The 22415-nt window shown below is 41.0% G+C and overlaps 1 protein-coding gene and 1 long non-coding RNA gene across 5 annotated transcripts in view; one reads left to right on the top strand and one right to left on the bottom strand.

The window, feature by feature from the left end:
* Positions 1 to 22415, top strand: part of PRDM6 (PR/SET domain 6) — a 100374-nt gene that overhangs the window by 66720 nt on the left and 11239 nt on the right. For 2 of the 3 annotated variants that reach the window (XM_035099523.3, XM_060280135.2), the window contains exons 5-6: positions 5868 to 5992; positions 11129 to 11471. In XM_035099523.3, the coding sequence (XP_034955414.3) occupies positions 5868 to 5992; positions 11129 to 11471 (468 nt within the window). Of the gene's footprint in view, positions 1 to 5867; positions 5993 to 11128; positions 11472 to 15631; positions 15671 to 22415 lie in introns of all 3 variants that reach the window. The other variant, XM_035099522.3, reaches the window with a different exon arrangement.
* Positions 305 to 22415, bottom strand: part of LOC148684378 (uncharacterized) — a 93664-nt gene continuing 71553 nt past the window's right edge. The window contains exons 2-3 of one of the 2 annotated variants that reach the window (XR_015945989.1): positions 9047 to 9104; positions 305 to 430 (exon numbers count right to left, since the gene is read on the bottom strand). This is a non-coding gene — a long non-coding RNA (uncharacterized LOC148684378). Of the gene's footprint in view, positions 431 to 4547; positions 4673 to 9046; positions 9105 to 22415 lie in introns of those variants that run through there. The other variant, XR_015945990.1, reaches the window with a different exon arrangement.

Raw genomic sequence — 22415 nt, 5'->3', positions numbered from 1 at the left:
CAAATGTGTCCCATTCCCTTTTATAGTCCTTTGTAAGAGTAACTCCTTGCCATCAGCTAACTGGCTTCACATAATATGTTTTTCCTACTTGCTTTCTCAAAATGAATATAGTGAAGTGGCCAGAAAACCACATGTGTGAATTCTGAGACACGTGTTGCTGAGCTCTCTTATTACAAACTGACACCACACCCTCCTGAGTGCTGTGGTCGTTGGAGGACTGACACCTGCAATATACACCTTCTGTACAGCTTTTAAAGGCATAGTACCACTCACCTGGCTGCCAAAGTTTACCTTGAAATTGGGAGCCAAAAGCACAGTTTTCCAAAAACAGTACATGCTGCTTATTCATCTTTCAAATGTTTGGTCTGAAAATATTGGAGCAGTCAACTTTATCCACAGATAATCAGATATTTTGTGGGATAGCACCTGCCTGAAAAGAAGACCAGAGTCTATAGTCAGCTAAGGAACCAACATGAGAAGTTGATTTTGGATATATAAGGTGACAATGAGCTTACATTTACAGTCAAAGCTGCTTATTAAACGTGCTGCGTAAATATATGGACTCTCAATGATAAATAACTGTTTGGTCCTAGCAGTATGAAGGAATGGCCAATTTGGAAACTGCTACATTAGCTTATTATTCTGAAAAAATAGCCTCAAACTTTAATCTTTTTAGTGTTTATTTATTTAAAAAATCACATATGAAAAGGGGGGCATTGTAGTTTTTGTATTATACACCCAGTTTCATAACTAGACAATCATCAAATTATATTTCTTTGGGTTAACCATCAAAATAGACAAAAGCAGTTCAAAGAGAGGGGGAAACACTTGTCAATTTGTGTCACTAATCCAAGTGCAACAGCAGAGACTTTGATTTTTAAAAGAAGTCAACAACAATTCTTCTGAACGTCAGCAAAACAGTATTAAATTGGGAAATCAAAGAATTGTTTCTGAGATCATAAAGAACACTTTGACTAGTAGTCAATGATTTTTTTTTAATGTCATGGGCATTTATGTAAAGTATTCATACTTAGATTTTGCTCTGATGCAGATTTTTGAAGGCCTTTGTATGTATATCCAAGAGGCCTGTATATGCTCATCCATGCGACACCTCTGCCTACCAAAAAGGATGCATGTGTAAAGTTGTCCTTCCATTAAAGGAACCACCAGGGGCGTAGGAAGGGGGGACGATAGGGGCGCTCCGCCCCGGGCAGCACGATCCCGAGGGTGCCATTGCGGCTGCCCCCCCCCACGCTGGGCACCCCACCCCTGTAGGCGGCAGCCCCCGCCCCCAGAGCGTGCACCGCACCCTTATGGGCAGTGCGCCACGCCCCCAGAACGCACGTCAGTCCCACCCCCAACTGCTCTCCACCCTCGGTGCCGGAGCATGAAGCTCTACCACTGGGAACCACAGGTAGTCCTTGCAGACAAGGGAGGTATTTACACCCATTTACACCACTATGTCTGCAGCAAATCACTGGATCACTATGTGTGTGCATATTTGGGTACATGCAGGTTAAAATCTCAAGCAAAATGAGACCATGAGAAAGTCATTACACATCTGTCAATATTAAGTGGATTTTACAATTCTCCTTTCATGATGGAGCTGTTCCTTAGAGTTCCCTCTGTTGATCTGTTTTCGATTACTTTAGATCTTTTAAAAATGAACTACAAAAACACAATTAAAAAAACAACAATTGGCATCTATCACCAGGGACCACGTCCAAGTGTAAGAAAATAGAAAAGTTGGACACTGAAAAACCGTCTTAATTTTTTATTGTACATGGACGTCTTCCTCACTGAAAGTCAGCTGTTTCAAATTCATTCTGTTATGATTTGTAATATCTAAATGGAATTTTCTTCAAAGCACTCTTGATTGATTGACCCTTAGCTGAACGTTTTGTTTTTATTTTGAAGCTGACAATAATGTTTGTTGGCATGTGTTCTGCTTCAACTGCGTTGGGACGCCACAAAGCTATCTTTATGAGTCATCCAACCACAATACTAAATACATGTCAGCAAAGGAAATATTATCCGAAAGAGGAAAAATCCCTTTGATGTACTTCAGCATGCAGAGATTTCTGCAAGTTTTGGAAGCTCTATATGCTTGTAAGGAATCGTGTATGCTTACACTCCCCCCCCCTTTTTTTGGCCTACTCCAAGCCTTAGAGACCACCCATTGCTTGAAAACAGTTCAGCTCTTTCAGCAGCAAAGTGTGTCATTGGGTTTTAGCACATTCATTTGCTGGGCTGCTATGTTTATGTTAGGTGAAGCCAAACAGAGAGATGAAAAGTTACAAGGGTGAAGTACAAAGTAGACTTTTTTTTTGAAAGTCAGGAGATGCGGGTGATTTATAGCACTGCCCTGATTTTGATTTTTATGTAATGGTGGAAAGAATTAATAAAATGTACAGCTTGGGTGGAAATAGATGGAGGGGTAGGGAGAGAGGGCAGGAAAGAGACGAAGGCAGGAGTTTTTGTCAGATATTCATAGAATGTTGGGAAAAAGCATTATGCTTAGCCAGCAGTGCCCTCCTGAGACAGGGTGGCAGTAAGCGAGGAAAATAACAAGATAAATGAAATTTTTGCAGCTGCTTGTAAAATATTGAGAATCTGCACTTTTTTATTGATCTTTATGATCCTGTTGCCAAGAGCCACTTTGCGGTGACAAAATATGTTGACAAGTGCATATCTCACTGCCATGAAAAATGTGGTTAAGGATTCTCCTTATGTCGGCAGTGTTATACAAGAAACAAATTGCACCGCTACAGCCAATTCTTCATAGAGAGGCTAAATTTAAGGCCTACCAACCCTGCACACTTTTATCTCAAACTTCAGGCTAATATTTGTAGCAATTCTTCATTGCAGAAACCAGTGGAGATTCAACTTTTTTAAAAGTCCATTTATGTCTCCATACTTTACACAAGATAATGTAAAAAATTGTCATTTCTTACTACAATGACTGTATAATTCTGGTAGGCAATATTTCAGCCAGAATGGAAAGCTTGTCTTGTATTTATTGAATTACTATCCATCTCATATAAGTATGTTTTACTTTACTATAACTGGCTTCAGCGACAGCCACTCCACAATTATTTTTGTTTTTATTATTTTATCTCTTAAAAGCCTGGTTTCACATTGGTTTTACCAGCATGTGGGGTTTCATATAATTGTTAACCAATTTTAATGTATCTGCTTCAACAAATTTTGAATCTCAGCTCCATGATAAGATATTAGCTAAACAGAAATATGGATTTACTGGTGAATAGATAAATGGGTAACTGTTACTACAACCATAGGTTTAGTGGTGAGCCATGCATAAGCCAAGTACAGACCTTTGGTGATAATGCTAGGGAAATCTACCCAGGAGTAAGCCCCACTGAAATCAGTGGGAATTTATTCTCAGTAAATATAGACAGGATTGTACTGCATGTTGTTTTTATTGTGGAGATGCAGCACTTCAAAAGGATTCACAGAAATTTTGGCATCTGGTCGCCCAAGGTACAAATGGGCTGGGCTACTCGCTAGAAGCACCAGTCCAAGGAAAGGATTGGGTTACATATTTTACAGGAATATATGGCCCCTGATCCAACTCACCCTCACAAGTTGACCACATTCAGTTATCAGAACTGCCAGAATGGCCAGACGTCACGCCCAACCAAATTAAGAGGCTAATCATAAGCCAACTAGCCAATAAAGCTCCAGGAGAAGACATGATCCCAGCAGAGATTTATAAGATAAGACCGGATTTCTGGTCACCCATTTTTGCAAAACTGTTCTCATATATTAACAGTTCAGGTCGCATACCAGAAGGGTGGAAGCTGAGCATAATTGCCCCAATATATAAAAAGGGTGATAAGAAAAATCCCGCTAATTATAGACCTATTAGTTTGCTAGATGTAGCCTCTAAATTATATGCCAGACTCCTCCTTGGGAGACTGGAAGAATGGGCAGATACAAATAAGGTGTTTTTATTGTGTTTATTATTTTTCATGAAGGTGTATCAAAAGCAAAATAAGATTCCTATATATTTTTTCCTTCTTTGGTCTTTGTTGGTTGTCATTCATGTTCACTCAATATTTGTGATTCCTATGAAATAGCAATGATTCCCCTATTCGTACTCTGGGGGTTGGGTGGGAAGAGGTCGTGTTCTTTCATTCTTTTATTTCCAAAATTTCTATACCACCTTTCATCCAAAGATCTTAGGGCATGGAGCAGTAAATCTTCGATAAAGAACAATAAATGCCAATAAAAAACAGGATACATAAGCCAGCAGTAAAACAGCCATAATAAAATCAATCACAGTTTCCAAACACCTATCTAAAAATAACATCAACATAGATGCCTGTTGAATTTTGGGGCAGAAGGAACTCCAAAGCTGGTGTGTCACCAAGGAGAAGGCCTGACCGGTGTATCTGCATATTAATTTATTAAAGTTATATACCACCTTTCAAACTTAAAAGGTTCGTAAAAATTCACAGTAACCACAAATATCACAAAGGATGCAATCCTATGCATACTTACAGAAAAGAAAGTCTTATTGAAGTAAGCCCCACTTTGGAGCTTCTTTTGAGGAAACATTCTTAGAGTGGAATGCCATTTTCTATAGAAATGTATGTTCATATTCAGCAGAGGTTAGCTAAAGCTTTGAGAAATGTACTGTATTTCTGTTCTAGGATAAAAGCAGTGTAAAGAAATGTCAGGTTATTAGTAACATTTTTATTTTAGACCTAAATCATTTGTTTACTGTGTTAGGAACAAAGAAAACTAGCTTCTCTATGCCAGAAGTAGACTTCAGGCTTGTGGGATCTACTTTAGGTTTGGGGCTGTTTTTTTAGGGGTGTTGGTGCTGGTTTTATTACCAGAACCCCAAGGTCCCCCAGGCATTTAAACATTTCATGGAAATTTGAAATATTCTTCCATCATGGCAATGATTTTCTCTACAAGCATATTTTAAGGATGCTGGACCCAGGTGGCGCTGTGGTTAAACCACTGAGCCTAGGGCTTGCTGACCAGAAGGTCGGCGGTTCAAATCCCTGTGACGGGGTGAGCTCCCGTTGCTTGGTCCCAGCTCCTGCCAACCTAGCAGTTCGAAAGCACGTCAAAATGCAAGTAGATAAATAGGAACCGCTACAGCGGGAAGGTAAACGGCGTTTCCATGTGCTGCTCTGGTTTGCCAGAAGCGGCTTTGTCATGCTGGCCACATGACCTGGAAGCTATACGCCGGCTCCCTCGGCCAATAATGTGAGATGAGCGCGCAACCCCAGAGTCGGTCACGACTGGACCTAATGGTCAGGGGTCCCTTTACCTTTACCTATGCCAAAATTATATATTTGTATTCATCTATATATTCAGAGTTCAGATGACTTTGGCTTTGAAATACAATGTACTTTGTTCTTCTGCTTTACATGGGCACCACTTAGAATTCTTTCATCCATCTGTCCATTTATTCATTGTATTTGTGCATTGTCTTCTAACAAAAACAAACCAGAGCAAACTCTGCCTATGTAAAAAAACAACAACAATACCAATAATACATATTAGGGTTTTAAAAAATGATTTGTAGCAGCTACCTTCCTCGCTTATCACAGGCTAGCTGCTTATACCAGCTCTTTTCATACTCCTAGCTACAGTTAGAATGGTTTGTGCCTTTTCTCTTCTTCCGCTCAGGGCAAGTTAGTTCTTCCTTAAGTAATCTTGAGATAGCAAGTGGGGTATAGATAGGGGCCAGCTCTGTTAGAACCACTAGGATCTGTATGGAGGGCAGCTTTCACTAGGCTTTTCTATTTCTTCCACTGATGAGTGGATGCTCCTGAAGAATTATTGCCCATCCATTAATTCTTTCTCCCTTTGCTTCTTATGACCAGGTCAAATATATTCTACAGAGCTTGCATGGATATTCCCAGGGGCACAGAGTTGTTGGTGTGGTATAATGACAGCTACACATCTTTCTTTGGAATCCCGTTACAGTGCATTGCACAAGATGAGAACTGTAAGTATCTTATTTCATCTCCGTATATGTTGGTTTCACATTTTGTTACTACAATTAGTTCTTTGTTCCTCTTAAAATATGTGTAAATTTAAATATGTGGACACTCAGTTTGCATTAAATTATTGTGAATTTTTCCAATTTAGTGATTTTAAGATACTAAGAAAAAACATTTGACTTGATAGGGACAGAATTGAATTAAACATAGAATCCAGGAATGAAGCTTGGGCTGTTACTCAAAATGGCACTGCTCTGAAATTGAGTCTGTAGATTGAAATAATAGGCAAAACAATGAAAATGGCTACAGAAAAACATTTAATGAAAATGTTTTGGAACCATGTTATGAGGGATAATCCACATCAAGCACAGTACTCGAGTCCAGAGCACAATGAAGGTTGTTAGCCAGCACCAGTTTTCCATGCCGTTGTTGAGAGCAGTGATCAGCAGAGGGTGCAGAATTTATGTCTTGGTCCAATTGCAGTATGACACATACTTCACCCTCCATATAACATTAAAATATATGACTTTCCCCCTGTATTTCATGTAGAGTTATCACTGTCAGCATCTTTAAACCACCACCATATGATTAGATAATTCACAGAGAATTTTTAAAATATTTGATACTGCTTATGGACCCACCTGTAGAGCCGCTGCCCTCAGAGGGTGAAACCCAGGCAGCAACAGGTGCAAAACAAAACAGACAGCAAAATGTTGTAGGATTAAAATTGGCTACAACTTTTATTGCTTTCAGATATAGGCTTTGACTCATGCATTGGGTATATATCCATTTTCAGCTTCCAGATGGGCTGGTGGTCATGCCTGAGATGGAGAACCATTCAAGATGCAGGTCTACTAAGGTGGCCCTCACTAGGCTGCCCATCTGCCCCATGCTTAGCTTCTGGTAACCTCTGAACTAGGGCTGGGCAATATATCAGCATCTAAATACTATGATATGCTGATATATATTATGATGTCTGGAATGTATTTTGGCCGTTCCTTCCTCCCTACCTTAGTGGTGGAAGAAGCAGCCAAGATACATCAGCTAGCCCTACACAGTGTGCAAGCCCCAATGCCTCTATGGCTTGTGCTCAGCTGGGGGGAAGGAACTCCACCCCAGCCAAGCGGTTCAAGAAGGCTCTGATGAGGCATTAGGGTACCCTCAAAGCAGGCCTGAGTTATCACTCAGGAGATCAGGAGCAGCTTCGCTCATTGGTACATCGCTGGTGAAATTCCCACCGCTCTTGAGTTCCAGTGTCCAGCAGGTTGAGGGCGAAACAAGCTACTGGAGGCAGAGGAACTCGGGAGCGGTGGCAGTTTCACCTGCGATATAGCACTGATGAGACCGCCATCGAACTCTGCAGAGGGAGAAACAAGCGGCATCAGTGAGGTGCCGATACAGCTTGTTCCTCCCTCCACTTCTTTAAACTGCTTGGCTGAGAAGCGTGCTGCTGCCCTTGCCTCAGCCAAGCAGTTTTATGGAGCCCTCGACCTGCCAGTGATGGGGGTTCCGTTAAAGTGCTCCCCTTCCCCAGCTGAGAGAGCCCTGACCCACTAGCACGCAAGTACGGTAGGAGTGGGAACGGGACTGCTCTGTTACACTTCTCCATTGAGGGGGCACAGATGCACACCCCTCAATGGAGAAGTTTAAAGGAGCTCCCACGAGCCAGAGGTGAGGCATGGGCTCCGGTGAAGGCAGCCTTGCTTGGCTACCACCTGGCTGCCTTTGTCTGGGAGGGTGGGCTGGCTTAGGAGCCGACTCTCCTGGTGGAAGGCAGCCAGGTGGTGCAGGGACTCCTTGATGCTGCCTTGATGCTAAAGGGACAAATTAGAACATCAAATAATAAAAGCTTCCCGAAACAGGCCTGCCTTCAGCTGTCTACGAAAGGTCGTATAATTGTTTCACTCTTTGACATCTGATGGTAGGGTGTTCCACAGTGTGGGTGCAGCTTCCAAGAAGGCCCTCTGCATGGTTCCCTGCCAGAAGGCCCTTAGAGCTGGACCTCAGTGTCTGGGCTGAACGCTGGGGGTGGAGACGCTCCTTCAGGTATATAGAAAAGATTGCCACCTAAGTTCTGGCTAAGGAAGTGTGAAAGGAACATTGATATTACCGTATTTTCCGCTCCATAAGATGCACTGGACCATAAGACGCGCGTAGTTTTTAGAGGAGGAAAACAAGAAAAAAAATATTCTGCTGGTCCCGCCGCAGCCTCTCGCTGGGGCGGGCACAGGAGCCGCAGTTGAGAGAGGCGCTGCGCTACGCCTCTCCCAACGGCGGTTCCTCTGCCTGCTCTTGCAAGTGGGAGGGACGAGCGGTGAGAAAGAGCTCCTTTCTCGCCGATCTTTCCCCCTGCGCCTCTCGCATGGGTAGGCAGAGGAGCCGCCATTGGGGAAGGCGCTGCGCTGTGCCTCTCCCAATGGCGGCGGCTCTGCTTGCTCTTGCGAGCAGGAGGGATGAGTAGTGAGAAAGGGCTCCTTTCTCACCGCTGGTCCCGCTGCCGCCTCTTGCAGGGGCAGGCTTGGTAGCCGCGGTTGAGGGAGGCGCTGTGCCTCTCCCAACGGCTGCTACCAAGCCTGCTATTGTGAGCGAGAGGGACCATCGGCCCAAAAGGGCTCCTTTCGGGCTGCTCCTCCCTCCGACCTGCCGTTGGCGGGGGCTGCAGAGGGGGCGGGAACAGCCTGATTTCGGGCTGCTCCTCACCCCCACCTCCTGCTGCTGGGGGGGGCACGGAGGTGGCGGGTACAGCCTGATTTCGGGCTGCTCCTCTCTCCCCCACCACTGGGAGCCATGGCTCTGGCGACAGAGGCATCCCTCCACTCGAGGGATCCCGCTGCCATCCGTGCTTTCGCTCCATAAGACGCACAGACTTCCCCTGTCGTTTTTAGGAGGGAAAAAGTGCGTCTTATGGAGCAAAAAATACTGTATTTACAGGAACTGATTTTATATCACTTCCCCTCTTTTGACAGATTACATTTGAAGGCACAGAGCAGATTAAGCCTGCCAAATAAGGTTTTGTGCGGGAACTAAAAGATTAATTTACCTCCAGAATCCATTCTTACCTTCATCAGGCCAACTAAAACTCCAAAATCCATGTTAATGTCTCTTGTTCTTCCTTTCCTAAATAAATAAAATAATTAACAAATGGTCAATGTGTGTTCTTGCTTGTACATTTTCTTTACACATTTGCAGCTTCACACTGGCCTTGTTATGCTGGCAGGTGATGTCATCCAGATAGGCATTACAAAATGAGGCTGTCCTTAATACTGCCTGTGAAGTGCTGAAGATTCCCCCCCCCCTTCCAAGCAGAGCAGTGGACATTTTTTTAAAACAAATAAGTGTTTTAATTTTTGGAAAAGAAATCCCTGCTTTGCTTTAACTAATAATAATAAACCAGAGCTCTTCAGTGAGCTGCAAGTAGCCTCACTTCTTGCAAAGCCTGGAGTAGAGAAACATAGAGACATACAGAAAAAAACAGTGACAGAGCAACACAAGGCTTTGTGGTGTCTATGATCCAACTTGGCAGGTTTTATTGACACTGTAGTTCAGGGAGTAGTAAAATTACCCCAAGTCACATTATTTGGCCATAGCACAAAGTGGTTGCACAACCCTAATGTATGGCAATTAAAAAATGACAACTCTAAGAACTGCAGCAAACAGCTGTAAAACTGGAGACTATGTCTGACTCCTGAGAAATCATTGTTGCTATTCACTGTTCTCTAGTCTATACCTTATTTAGTACATTGCAAAGATGGGAAACTAAGTGCAATAACATTTTGTATGGAATACAAATATTATTTATTTGTATAGTGTATATTTGTATAGTGAATATAAATTTGCAAAAGAAGAAATAATGAAAGATGTAAGGGGTTTCCCACTTCAAAGTAACTCTTTAAGCTAAATTTTAATGATCTTAGGGCCAAACTGGACATCACAATTGTTACGTGAGTGAATATTTATTTAAGTAACAACAGTCATGAAATAACCGGATCTGGACTGGGACTGCTTCTAAATGGAGGGGCTTTTTAACCCTTTGCCCCTGCTGTGGTCCCAGTCTGAAACAACACCCTCGTGTACCTGCTACTTGCTTCCTGTTCTAGCAATGCAAAATTGAATCTCCCATCTGCTGTCAGGAAGTACACCTTAGAATTATGTCACCTCATTCAGCTGCATGAGTAGACCAGGCCTGAGATCATTACAGTACCTTGGATCTCAAATGCCTTGGTACTTAAACAACTTGGAACCCAAACACTGCAAACCTGGAAGTAAGTGTTCCGGTTTGCGAACCTTTTTCAGAAGCCGAACGTGCTCCGTTTTGAGCAGGGGTCAGCAAACTTTTTCAGCAAGGGGCTGGTCCACTGTCCCTCAGACCTTGTGGGGGGCCAGACTATATTTTTTGGGGGAAATATGAACGAATTCCTATGCCCCACAAATAACCCAGAGATGCATTTTAAATAAAAGGACACATTCTACTCATGTAAAAACACCAGACAGGCCCCACAAATAACCCAGAGATGGATTTTAAATTAAAGGGCACATTCTACTCATGTGAAAACATGCTGATTCCCGGACCGTCCGTGGGCCGGATTTAGAAGGCGACCGGGCCTTAGTTTGGTAGTTTGGGGTTTTCAGTGTTACACTTCCTATTTGAGTGTTATGCTGAGGTCTGTCTGTTTTTGCTGTTATGTTTTTTGTTTTGTTTTTGTGACTGTGTGGAACCCAGTCCAGCTACTGATGGATTGATTGTGTGACTGCAGTACATTGTTTATTGCTTTCATTTTATGGATCAATGGTCTCATTAGATAGTAAAAATCATGTTCAATTGCTGTTTTAGGGGTTGTTTTTAAGTCTGGAACAGGTTAATCCATTTTGCATTACTTTCTATGGGAAAGTGTGGCTTGGTTTTGGAACGCTTTGGTTTTGGAACTGACTTCCGGAATGGATTAAGTTTGAGAACCAGTGTACCACTGTACTAGGTTGGCCCATTTAATGTGCATCTTTAGTAATAAACACTTGCTCTAGTCAGTAGGCGGAAGGCAGATGGCATGTTTCTTTAATGTTTATTCAAATTGTTTTGTTTTTTTCCTATCTCTGAATACTTCATTATAAGAAAAACTTTCTCTTCCCCCACCCTCTTCTCTTAGTGAATGTCCCTTCAACTGTAATGGAAGCCATGTCAAGACAAGATACCGTGCAGGCATTTAACAAAAGTAGCAAACTACCCTCTGCCACTCCACAGCGGTCCATTGTATTTCCACAGACTCCGTGTAACAGGAATTTCTCTCTTCTGGATAAATCAGGCTCTATTGAATCAGGATTTAACCAGATCAGTGTAAAAAACCAGCGAGTCCTTGCGAGCCCTACATCAACAAGCCAACTAAATTCAGAGTTCAGTGACTGGCATCTTTGGAAATGTGGGCAATGCTTTAAGACTTTCACCCAAAGGATCCTCTTACAGATGCATGTGTGCACACAGAACCCTGACAGGTAAAACATGGGCACTCTTTATTTCTATATCTTCTGATAGTAAGATCCATTTCTTTTTGCTTTATCAGGCTGTTACCCTTTCCACCACCAGACCATTATTAGGAGGAACCTGCACAATGCAATTCATCTGCTGCTGTACAAAACACATAGATAATGGTGGACATAGCTTGGCTTTATAATTTGGAAAAAAACACGGGGTACCTAAACACAGAGATAAGAGAAAATGACTAAGAATATAATCTCGGCTTGGTACATCTGTTAGAAAGGGGGAACAAAGTAGAAGGGAAATGTATGGATATCACAGATGGAAAAAAGAGGTCAAGATAATTAAAAGTCATTCTATCTCTGAAAGATAATATAACTTGCTGCTCAGCAGCTGTCATAGTCATCTCAGGGTTCACCTATAGTGTGCAATGTGTATGAACTTAATTAAGTACTAAGAGGTAATGAATTGGAATTTTTTGCTTAGTACTATTTTTCTTCGGAGCATGCAAAGCCATAAATCGTGCAAAGCTGTCAAAAGGAAATACCTACCCCACCAGTGATGTGGAGGAAAACAGATGCCACTTATTCAATAAACTAATATCCACACAGAAGAAAAATGTTGACTAGATACCTCAGAGTCAAAGTTGGTTTGAAAGTTTGTCAATACGGAATTTTATGGCCATGAACTGAGGATGAAATTTAGCTGAACAAGTGAATTAAAATTTCAGGTACTCTGACCAGTGCCCCAGTAGAGATAATGGAACTATTATTTATAAATCAAATCTAGTTTATTTGACAATCTTGATAGCTGGCAGCACAAAAGACAAAAATCAGATTAATTCAATAAAAAGACTGCTTCTGTTTTTGTCTTTTCCTTTAGCAGCAAAGAGATGCTTTAATAAAACAACTAACACTCTCGGAATAATCATTCAGGCTGCAATCCACGAAGTATTGCTGCTGCAGGATCTCAGTGATGAAAGCGGACATTAATGGACTAGAATGGAGCTCTGGAAAATATAAGAGTTGTGCCAAAACTCTTCAATCATGTTCACGGATAAACTCAGAGCTCTACTACAACATTCCAGGAACTGTGGAAAACATGTAACCCACTTTCATCACTTTGCATCCTTAGTACATTTCAGTGCAAATTTCATGTTGGTCTTGTATCACATCGCTTGCTGGTCTTTTTTATTTTTTACTAGAATCCCGAGCTTCTTCAGCCAAGGCCAGGTGGAAAATAGTGGTTGAGCCATGCAGACTTACACTAAAAATTAAGGACTCTGGTGCTTCTGAACACATGCCTCAGCTCTAGATCTGGTAACCACTACCAGAACTGGTAATTTATATCAGTAATCAGCATCAGAACTAAGCTCTTAAACATTTTCATGCAAAAATCTAGTCCTGGTTTTCTGCCAAGCATCCCTCCCCATCCCCAGTCTCATTGTTTTGGCATGGGGCAGGGGAGAGGCTTTATAGTTGGGAGTCAGAAACCCTTGCAGATCACCCAGAGATCTATGAGTAGATACCAAACTATTTTTTGTTCATCCCTGCTGCATAAGATTAGTTGAAATGAATGGGGTTGCAGAGTAGACCCATTGAAATCTATGTGACAGATTAGTAATGGCTAACTTAAGTCAACTGATTTCAGTGGCTGTAAGCGTTAAGTTTGACAGCACACTACAAGTTGGATGCAATCTCACTGCACTGAAAGATTCAAAATGCTAGAACACATCTAAAGGAATCCACAAAATTCCCAAAGATGAAAGATAGTAAGGTTTTAAGAGATGAAATGATGTCATATGTATTTCTCATCCTTTGGGGTTAATGTTGGTGGCTAGCAGGTTCCATTGTTGTTTACTATTCTCATACTACAATTTAAAAAGTACAATAGTGCTTCCTATATTTTCATGGCAAAAACTTGTAACAGCATTCTCACCAATAAATGTGCCAATAAAATGCAAGCTCTCAAAGTTCTCAAAACATGTATAGGATCTTAATCACAAGAGCCCCAGTGCTGTGACTCATGAACTAGACATTCAGGCAACAATAAATGAAAGTGTGAGGGTGAAAAACCAGGCTTGGTTTTCTGACTGAATCTGAATTAGAAAGATCTGCTTAATTGAAAAAAAAAAATCAAACCAAGTTATCCAGCCTTGACATAGCACAGATTATTCATTGTGTTGGGCATAATATGAAATGACACGTGTACAAAAGTTCCTCTTTGTTTTGTTTGTGTACGTGGGGATTCCACATATACTGAACATCTTACCCTCCTGCTCTCATTCATAGGAAGGAATGAGGAAACTCTGTGATTCTCATAGTTCACTGGCATTAGCTGCAATCTGGCACAGCTATTTATATTCTATTTCTGACCCCCTCCAATGTAGATGCCATTTTGAAGCACTGGCTGGTGCTCTAGGTATGTGGGTGAGGTTTCAAATGAAAGTTCAAAGTCCTTCCATTTGCCAAAAATAAAATGGAACATTTGTAGGTAAGGAAATGGGACGTCTGAAAAATCTGAATTGCGTGAAGATTATCAGAAAGCAGAATTCTTATCAGCAGCTGGTAGTTATGTCACACTCACAACTCTGCATTTTTCAGGGTCATGATAGTGTGTATCATCTGTGATCAAGTGGAAGGATATGCCCTGCAAAAAATCCCTTAGCCTAAAAGATGACTACGCTATCTGTTATAGGGAGGTTGTGCCTTCTTTCAGTTAGATGCCTCCTCCACCCAACATATTGGTGCTAGGAATGGTTTTTTTTGGTGCTTTCAGATGCGTGTTTCTCGCTGTGCCCACCCGATCTCATTAAGAGAACAGCTGAGTGTAGATAGTATTGATCTAGATCAGGCACCCCCAAACTGCGGCCCTCCAGATGTTTTGGCCTACAACTCCCATGATCCCTAGTTAACAGGACCAGTGGACAGGGATGATGGGAATTGTAGTCCAAAACTTCTGGAGGGCTGAAGTTTGGGGATGCCTGATCTAGATGATCTACCGTAGATTGATCTAGAACAGCATACTGTGTTGTATCTGAAAACAGAACCTAGAGACCCTCTCTTTCTGAGTGCCTCATTACCATTGTCTATGTAATTACAGTGGTACCTTGCAAGACGAATGCCCTGCAAGACTAATTTTCCGCAAGACGAATGCATTTTGCGATTTCAGTGGAGACTCGCAAGACGAAGTTTCCTCTGGCGTGCTTCGCAAGACGAATTTTTCGCTATACGAAGCGACTCGCGGAACGAATTAAATTCGTCTAGCGAGGCACCATTGTATCACAATGCTGGTCTCTTGGGAAAAGGGAACAAGTAGGATGTAGCTGGGTCTTAGGTCCCATCCTTCTTCTACATAGATAGGAATATACCGTAGGTAGTATTTTTCTCTCATGCTGCTTGGGGAAAAACAGGATCTCAGCCACCTCTCTTTTGTGATATGGCATGTGCATAATTTCATGACTATACACTGTGCTGTATGCATTTTTCAATTGAGTTAGTCTTGCGCACATAAATGAAGCATCTTTCCTGGATTCCCAGGAAGATCTGTTTTTTTATGCAAAGTCTCTTATGGCGAAGGACATGTAGTAGATTTTTAATAGGGCTGCTGCTTCTGTTCGAAAATTGGGGCTTCTGGAGTCATGGAGCTGAAAACTAGATTTTGGGGCAGTTTGACAGTTTCTCCTCTGGTAGGTCACAAGGCCTGAGTCAACACATGTAGAATGATCCATGTTCATATAGGCATGGTGTAGACCAGGCACCCCAAAATGTATAGTATTTTAATTGAAGCTATGGCAGTAATATTTAATACAATATAAAAGAGTCAGCCAGCTACACTAATATTAACTAATCCATCTGGATTAGGAATTGAGTACATGCAGGTTTGTATGCACATTTTGTTTGAATTTGAAATTAATTAGGGTTTTTAAAAAACCACTTTTGATCATTTGGGTTACATTTCCTCTTACCCTTCAATGTGTTTTTTTGTTTGTTAAATCATTTCATGTTTTTCCTGGAGACAATCAAAGGATGAATATAACTCATCCAAAATTAATTGGCCAAAGGATGTTCCAAGTTTTTTTGTTTGCTTGTTTTTTGCCCAGCCATTTACAAACTGACCCACTATTCCTTGAACCAGGAGTCAGAAATCCCTTTTCTCTTCTGTTTTTCTGCTGCAGAAATACCCAACAATCCCATTTGGGGGGCTCCAGAAAGGGGTAAGCGGAAGCCTTCAATAACAGTGAATCATTAAAAAAACTATTTCATTATTTTTGAACTCAAAGCCAATTCTCATAAAGGACAATTTGTTTACATTTATTTTTCTTTCTTTCCTTAATTGTCATGTGCAGTATGCAATGTTTAATAAATAGTATGTGTTTTGAGTTTCATGAATATTTCCCCTGACAGTTTCATATGCAGTTTTTTTTTTTTCATTTTTAGCTTAGTTGTAAATAGTCATGTGCATAAGATGTTGTGAGGTGGTAGACATGGCACATGGGAGCATACCTAGAAGATATGCTAATCAGTGCTTAATCTTTCTATTTCCATGCTATATATGAATGTAGAAATAGTGATTTGATGTGCAGTTTAAGCAGTTATTTAGTACTGTAGTTTGGGACTTTTTTATTAGTCTGTTGACTTGCTTAAATCTGTGCTTTTCTTAAAACACTTTAATCTTCCTCAATCTAATTTATAACCTGCAAACCTTTAATCGTAAATTTTCACATCACACAACATACCAAAAAATAGCTTAAGTATTGTATTGAGTTTTGTTTTCTCTCTATTTATACAATAACTCTGGAATATTGAAACCAAATCAAAACAGTAAACTGTATGCAGAAAATTATTCTTGCATAAAAAATTTCAATAGTTTGCAGATTAATTGTTTTGTAGTTCAATTTGCTACTCATCATAAATCAAGTACTTTTAAAGCAGTGTCTTCAAGACTTATGCAATTTTGCAGTGTTTGTATCTTTTAGCAGTATTTACTGATGCTTACATTTCTGTTGTGATACTAGCATGAGTGACTAAGCATAAAAGACCTGCAAAATCACTTAAGTAAATACAACATCTGTGTTCTATATCTAAATGATGTGCAGGCAGCATTAATTGCATTGGGTTCAATGGAGCGTAGGATAGATTAGAGCTAATGTACCGGTAGCTGTGAATGAATAAGGTCCCTGCCTTAAATCTTATCTCTGCCATGGGCTCACTAGGTGGTCCCATCTGCAGTAGAGGGTTAATAAAATGAAGATACCTTACTATGCCAGTATATATGATGTACTTTAAATGTTCCAGTATTTAGAACATTCAAAAAGTGCTACATAAGTACTTATTATAAATGTTCAACTAACATCCTGGTGCAATCCTTGTTTCAGACCACCAGCTCCAATTCTGAATGAATTAATGTTAACTGTCCAGAACCTTAATTTCTGCCATGTGCTACCACAGAAATCTGTTTCATGGCCATTCCCTCATCTGTTGACCTTAAATTAACCCACTTGGGCACAAACCAGAGAAAGAAGGAACAAGCTTCATGGGATTTAAGCGATTAACTGAGTAGGAATTGAAAAGCATTCGGCACTCTTATCTTTCTCTGAATTGCACTGATTGTACAGGAAAGAAAATGTAGGAAGACACTAATTGCAGGGAAAAGGAAGTGGGATATCCTGAGGTGCACAATATATATTTGTTACTGATTCCCATGTGTTCCGACCTCTGTTCTTCTTCAGAGTGTTGCATGGGGCCTCCAATAATAATTTACTGTCACAACACAATTATGCCAACAGATTGTGAAAACTGGAAAATTTCAAGTTTGCAGATCTACTTTGTTCTTACTAGAACCCTGAGATCCATCAATTGGATCCAGGTTACAAAAGGTGTCATCCACTTGGAATTAAACAATTTTGAGCCCAGAAATTTGTTCCGAGTACCAGAATGAAATTAAATTCACGTTCCTTCACAAAAATCTACTTCTGGGGAGTCCTCTCCCCCCTCCCCCCTTCATTTCAACAGTATAATTTAGATGAAGTAGCAGAATTGATGTCATTGTTTAAAACTGAGAGCCAGAAATCCCTGCCAATCTACTTCAAATCACCCAGAGATCTACCACTGAATCCCAATCTATTTTCTGCCCGCCCCAGTATATTGTATGATGGTTGGTGTATGGTGTGTGAGAGACAAGACAGACAGAAGCAAGGGGGGGGGATACCTGCCACATACTTAGCACTTGACTCAATTTCTACAAGGAACAGTTTTTCTGTGAGTCTGTTAGGCCTTGGAATCAACACTATGTCTTGTACTTCAGGATTTTTGAGCTCTATATACTTCCTCAGATTGTCTCCAGCTCTTACAAGAAACATTTACATGCCTCTTGCTTGCTTATGCATCTGCTTAGGGGCATGTCTTGAAACATTTGCTATGTTCTGTCTCTTCTTCTTCAACCTCTACTGACTGTGTGCTAGCAGTCTGGTTTTGACTCCAGTTTCCCTGTAGTAATTAGGTTTCAAACTAGCCCTATTAAATATCTTCCAGGATAACACACACACACACACACACACACACACACACACACACACACACGAGAAAGAACTCATAAGTCACTTACTTACAGCAGCTAGAAATATCGTAACTAGACAGTGGAAGGACCTATCAGGAATGAACAAAATGTATGGGAAACCGCACTACTAGAGAAGTTAACCAACAAACTCAAAACTATGGTAGCACGAGGACGCCTTCACCCCAGTATGGTTTCCCTGTATCACATCACAGCACAACAAGACAATGACCTACCCCGCCAAACAAACAAGCCACACTGCAATCAACAGAATGCAACCAACCAAGCCCAGGACCCCCTAACCTCTCGCTTCATCACTATAAATAAATAAATAAATAAATAAATAAATAAATAAATAAATAAATAAATAAATAATCCACAGGATGATGACACAAACCCCATCACTAGAACAAAAGAACAATACTCCATCTCCCCCCCCCTCTTTCCGCCAAATGCAAGATGTCTATGACAAAAATGTCTCTCACTAAATGCTATTGAACTGAGGAAAGTGGAACTGAAAGTGGAGACAACAGATAGATGTACCTTTTCCCGTATATCTGTTTTTATTGCAACAGAAAAACCCCTCTAATAAAAACCAATTAAAAAACCTTGCTAATTGGGAACCACTGCCATGCATAAAGCCTATGAGGTACCAACTCACAAAAGACCTGCAACAGGCATTCCTTTTTCTGATGCCACAAAGGCAAATCGTGCCATTACACATCAGTGGAGGGGTTGCCAATTTCTTTAGGCCCATGAGCATAATTTGATTTTTTGAATAAATGCTGCAGGTACCACCAGCTCTTTCAATTGATACACAGAACAGGAGTAGATAAAAAGTGCACATGCACAGACTTAATTTTTCCAAGAGATCTGGATAAATGTCATCCCATGGAACTGATCTGAGCCTTAGAAAAAGCACATAGAGGTGGGAGACAAAGTGGGGGAAAGTGTCACACTTCAGCTCTATGTACGGTATTTTTCTAGAGAGAAAAGGGTAATTACCCTCACCATGTCATGATCCAAGGAGGGCGAGTGCGCAGATGCTTTATGGGCACCAAGAAAAGACTTCAAGGTTGCTGTGTTTTATGCCCATGTATCTGAGATTGAGCCCCATTGTATCTACTAGCCCTGTGTAGAAAAGTATACTTATTTATTCATTACTTTTATTGAGCAAAATGTATACTGTATACTGCTTGTTTGTTTAAGAAAAACCTCTAAGTGGTTTACAAAAATTAAAGATAAAACATTACAATTATTGATAAAATACTAAAAAAAATTCAAAGGGCAATTAAAATCAAGTGTCACTAAAAAGAAACTAAACACGTGGAACTTTTACGTCTGAATAGGTTTCCATGAACAGAAATGCTTTATGCAGGTGTTGAAAAGAGTGCCTTGAAGATGTCTTCCTGATGTCGATAGCAGAGTCCCACAGTGTAGGTACTCCCACACTGATCTCTTGCAAATGCAAAATGAGTTATTATGTGGCACATGTTCCACAGATTGAAGCGGTTGCATGGGGCACATATGGGGTAATGCAATCTTGCTGCTAAACTGCTTCCAAGCTGTTTGATTATACTATATTATTAGTATAATTTATATAATTTATATACTAATAACAACACCTTGAACTTGGCCCGGTAGTAAACCAGTGCAGACCTCTGAGCATAGGTATTATTCCTGTTAGCAACCATGCTACAACTGCAGCTTCCAGGACAAGTGCAAGGAAGCCCCACCTAGAATATATTGCAGTAACCCAATCTCGGGGTCACCAGTGCCTGAACTACTGTGGTCAAAGCTCTCCTAGTTTTAAGAAATTTCCTATGTTGTCCTCAAGCATCAGATCATTCTGCAATATTTCTGCATCATTAAGTACGATTGCTACATCTGTGGGCTCACTCGCAGTGGTGCCATTAGGTCCAGGAGCAATAATGGCTCTGTTTGATACGGGTGCAAACAAAGGCCACAATTTTATTTGGTTGCAGAGCTTAAGTTTGGTGAAGCATAGGGCAAGACCTTCCATTGAGCTGCCTGAAGACCACTGAACTGATGAGGTGGTCAGGGGGTAGCCCATGCTTAAGCCCTGGGAATGGAGCAGACTGAAGCCTCTAATGCAGGCATCCTCAAACTGCGGCCCTCCAGATGTTTTGGCCTACAACTCCCATGATCCTTCGCTAACAGGACCAGTGTTCGGGGAAGATGGGAGTTGTAGTCCAAAACATCAGGAGGGCCGAAGTTTGGGGATGCCTGCTCTAATGTGTCTGGTCCACCCCGGTCCCACCTCCTAGAGCAATGTTTCCCAACCTTGTGCCTCCAGCTGTTTTCGGACTACAATTCCCATCATCCCTAGCTAGCAAGACCAGTGGTCAGGAATGATGGGAATTGTAGTCCGAAAACAGCTGGAGGCACAAGGTTGGGAAACACTGTCCTAGAGAGCCGAGGAAAACCTCCTGTTGGCTCCCTTCCCTATGTACAGCCTGCAACGTGCTATAGTTGTGATGATGCATGCTCCAAAAGCCTCTGCTCGCTGCCCCATCCCATGTGGGACACAAATCCAGGACCTTGGTTAGTTATTCCACCCGCTCTCCGTCCCAAAGGTTTCTCCAAGTTTGAAATTTATTTTGAGATGAAATCCTAGAATCAGGCTGTTCCTAACAACGGGAAGAGGTGAAATTACTCTTTATAATTACAGGTGGTAAACATTTTGCATGGGGGTTCTGTTCCTGGCCCCCGTATGTGTTGGTGGAGCATGCATAAGCTCCGTCATTACGCTCCTGCTTTGTCGGGCCCTCTTTCGGGTCCAAAAGGACTCTCACATCAATTGGACACAAGCAAAATGGTCGCTACCTGTACTATTTTATTTTGTCCAATTTGAAGATGGAGGAACTGCATGCTCATCACCCCTAATGTAACAAGCTCTAGGAAGTAGATGCCCATGACATGCATATTCTTACCAAAAAGAATTATAGTTTGAATGATAAGAAAATACTACTTTTATTATTATCATCACAATTATTACCACAACTTAAGTACTACTGCAGGAAAACGCAACTGTGCATTTCTTCTACTTTAAAAATGAAGCCTTGGAAAGGGTTGTATTAATTTGCCATTTTCATTGTAGGTTTTAATTATTTGTTCGTATTTTGTTCCACATATTTCAGTTTGGTAACTATTTGCAAACAAAGAATAGCATTATTTTGCCGAATAAAAAATTAATCATGATGACCTGTCTTTTTTAAAAAAGAAAAAGATTAATTGGTTTTATTTAGTGTCGTATTTGTTTGTTGTGGGAGCTGTTAAAATAGATAACCAGGGGCTAATAAATGTTAATGATCCCACTCACTCTTAGAAAATCAATTGGTCATGATTACAGCACATCTCAGTGTATTGTTTTTGACTGAAATAATTAAATTCTTAAGAATATTTTGAGAAGAAACTGTCCTTACTCATCTTTGTTTTATCATTGCCAGAATTTTCATGTCAGTTTGATGAATGATTTCTGCGTAAGTGAACAATTCCTTTGAATGAAGAATAAAGCTGAAAAGCATATCCCTCTTGTCCCACAGTAATGACAGTAGTTATAGAGTAATTATTAGTGTGTGCCTTTGAGGTATAGGATTTCACATGCGCTCACATTTTATAGGAAATATGTGGTCCCAAACTCTGCATGCTTTGAGCTCTGTGTTAAACTGGGGTTCTCCCCAATTCATTCAAGGCTTTGGAACATGCTCTATATGTGCAATGATGCAGAATCCCCATTGTGAGTCTGGTAGAATATTTTTGGTTCACAGGACGATGCTTCGTCTGCAGCTGTATATGGCAGGTTCCCCACATGCACACTGCAGCTGCTTTGGATAGAGTGAAAGATCAAATGGAGAAAAAAGTGTTTACACACATACACACACACACAAAATACTTCTATTGTGCAAGCAATCCAGTCATTACAGTGGTACCTCTACTTACGAATAACTCTACTTACGAATGTTTCTACTTATGAATGGAGCTCCATACGCCATCTTGGATGCGGTTTAGATAGGATTTTTTCTACTTACGAATTTTTAGATAGGGTTGCTTTGACTTACGAATTTTTTCTCCCAATGCATTCCTATGGGATTCGACTTACAAATTTTTTCTACTTACGAATGTGCATTCAGAACGCATTAAATTCGTAAGTAGAAGTACCACTGTATTTATTTAATTTATTGAGGCTATGGATGTCCATTGCAGAGAAGTATATAAGTTTAGCATATGCTCCTCCTCCTCAGGAGGACGACAAAGCTCTCGGCATCTTCAGATCTACATAGATACTCCACAGTTATCAATGCAGATCCAAGGGCTTACCTCATACCTCTCCTATACCAGTGTAAATATACCAGTGTAAGCAGTAATGCACATGGGCAGGAGGA

This window comes from Zootoca vivipara, chromosome 10 (assembly GCF_965207765.1).
Source record: "Zootoca vivipara chromosome 10, rZooViv2.hap1.1, whole genome shotgun sequence".
Lineage (NCBI taxonomy): Eukaryota > Metazoa > Chordata > Lepidosauria > Squamata > Lacertidae > Zootoca > Zootoca vivipara.
The sequence above is the reverse complement of the archived record's forward strand: the minus strand, read 5'-3'. Positions and strand labels throughout refer to the sequence as shown.